Source organism: Rhagoletis zephyria, unplaced genomic scaffold (assembly GCF_001687245.7).
Source record: "Rhagoletis zephyria isolate East Lansing unplaced genomic scaffold, Rhagoletis_zephyria_1.1 Rzeph_scaffold_17660, whole genome shotgun sequence".
NCBI lineage: Eukaryota > Metazoa > Arthropoda > Insecta > Diptera > Tephritidae > Rhagoletis > Rhagoletis zephyria.
The window spans coordinates 1,863-3,681 of record NW_016174721.1 but is presented as its reverse complement, the minus strand read 5'-3'; the positions used below and the strand labels follow the sequence as shown (position 1 = coordinate 3,681).

General features: G+C 37.2%; 1 protein-coding gene across 1 annotated transcript; it reads right to left on the bottom strand.

Moving 5' to 3' along the window:
- Positions 1-837: 837 nt before the first annotated feature.
- Positions 838-1,532, bottom strand: LOC108379909 (uncharacterized). Its single transcript, XM_017636273.1, has 2 exons — positions 1,427-1,532; positions 838-1,358 (listed from the first exon to the last, which is right to left on the bottom strand). The coding sequence occupies exons 1-2, from the start codon at positions 1,437-1,439 to the stop codon at positions 931-933; spliced, it is 441 nt and encodes a 146-aa protein (XP_017491762.1). The 5' UTR covers positions 1,440-1,532; the 3' UTR covers positions 838-930.
- Positions 1,533-1,819: the final 287 nt, after the last annotated feature.

Below are 1,819 nucleotides of genomic sequence, written 5' to 3'. Positions count from 1 at the left end.
CCCGTGGTGAAATGTTAGTAAATATAGTGAACTGTTCTGGGCGATTTAGTAGTAGCAGCACACAATGAATGGTGTACAGAAATAGCAGCAAATTAAAAATCTCCAACAACTTTTCCCTACTTCCCCTACAAAAAGCAACAAAGTTTTCAAATTTTTCCTAATAAACAATCGTGGTACAAAGCTCAATGAAAATATTAAAAATAAAATGTTAACAAGCCACAATAACATTGACAAATAAAAAAGTTTGAAATTTTGGTGAAAGTTTGTTGAATTTTTCAAATATTTGTTTTTTTTTAATGTTTATTATATGCAGTTTAGCATATAATGAGCTAGACTTGTAAAAGGCGAATTGCAGATTGCTAGTGCAGCACGAGCAAGTTGAAATATATTTCCGAAATCGTTTTGCGCTCTCTCAATTGCAGTCACATCTTGGAACTTTTATTTCTGAAACTGATTTCTGAAATGTGACAGAAAGGTCTTTCTGGCTGTTCACACAACGAAATAAGATTTCTCTTTCCCAATTTGACAGCGAATTACGTGGAAAAGTTGGAAATATTGTCACGCCTGAAACGCTCTTAAGGTTTAACTGTAGCATGTTTTGAAAAGTTCGAGTTTAATTGAATTTGTGAGTCATTGACTATAGGATATTGAATATAAGACCTCGATATGTAGAAAATCTCTGTCTCAATCAATCCTTTACCAAAAGAAATTCTGAGTATCTAACACCACACATAGAATATATTTTAATGATTTTAAAAAGCCTAAAAATAATTTACCACAACCACTTATTTCGTTAATACAGTAACTTAAATCGAAGAATTATAAATACATACTATGAGGACGCGTCTTCAGCACAGGCGATGCTGTGGTTAATAAGATTTGTATTAAGGTCGGTGACTTTTGCAAAGGACGCGAATCAACCAACAGCCGCTACTGCATAAATGGTTGGATCTGTGGCAATGGTCGTGCTGGTGTCCATGGTTCCGACATTACTAATGGCTTTGATAACGAAACTTGCTGTGGTGAGGTTTCCCCCGTTAGCGTAGGTAGCGATTCAGTTGATATACACATGACGCCATCGGGACAACTTGGTGGATAGTGTGGTAACTCCCATTTCCAAACTCGCCAAGCAACACAACGGCCCAAAGATTGTTGAAAGCCACTACCATCGGAACAACTTTCCTGCAAGGGTTCCATATTTAAACCAATACAGCGCCAATAACGCATTGGATCCCAGAAATTTCTGTAGAGATGACCAACTTCGCCAGGAGTTTTGCAACCGGGTTTACCATCGTACGTACTCCTCGCTGCAATGGTTGTTATACCAATACCGAAGTTTAGTATAGTTAAAGTGAGTGCTGCAAAATTTAATCGTTTATGTATTTAATTTTCTAAGGCATTAGGCAATATTAATAAAATTACTCACTCAGAATTTGCATCTTTCGCTGGAACTCCGGCAAGACCGGCCGACAGAAAATGGGACTTAAAGTGTCGCGTGCATTTGTTATGTTTATCGGTTTTATATGCTCTTCATGTTTGATGTATTTTAACAAAAAGTTGTATAAATAAAAAAATATAACATGTATGATGATTTACAAAGTCGTTGATTATTATCGATACTTATTGATATGATCGGTGCATTCCCCTACAAATGCACACAGTTATGCTGAGTGCTGTAAGTTACCGGTCTTCATCGACCGATAAGCGGCAGCAATGCCATTGTAATGGCAGAGTTTCAGGGCAATTCTTGCTAAAACGCGAAAGCACTTATATACCATTTAGCTCGCATCACTCCAACGGTCGCAAGGCAAATCCGAGT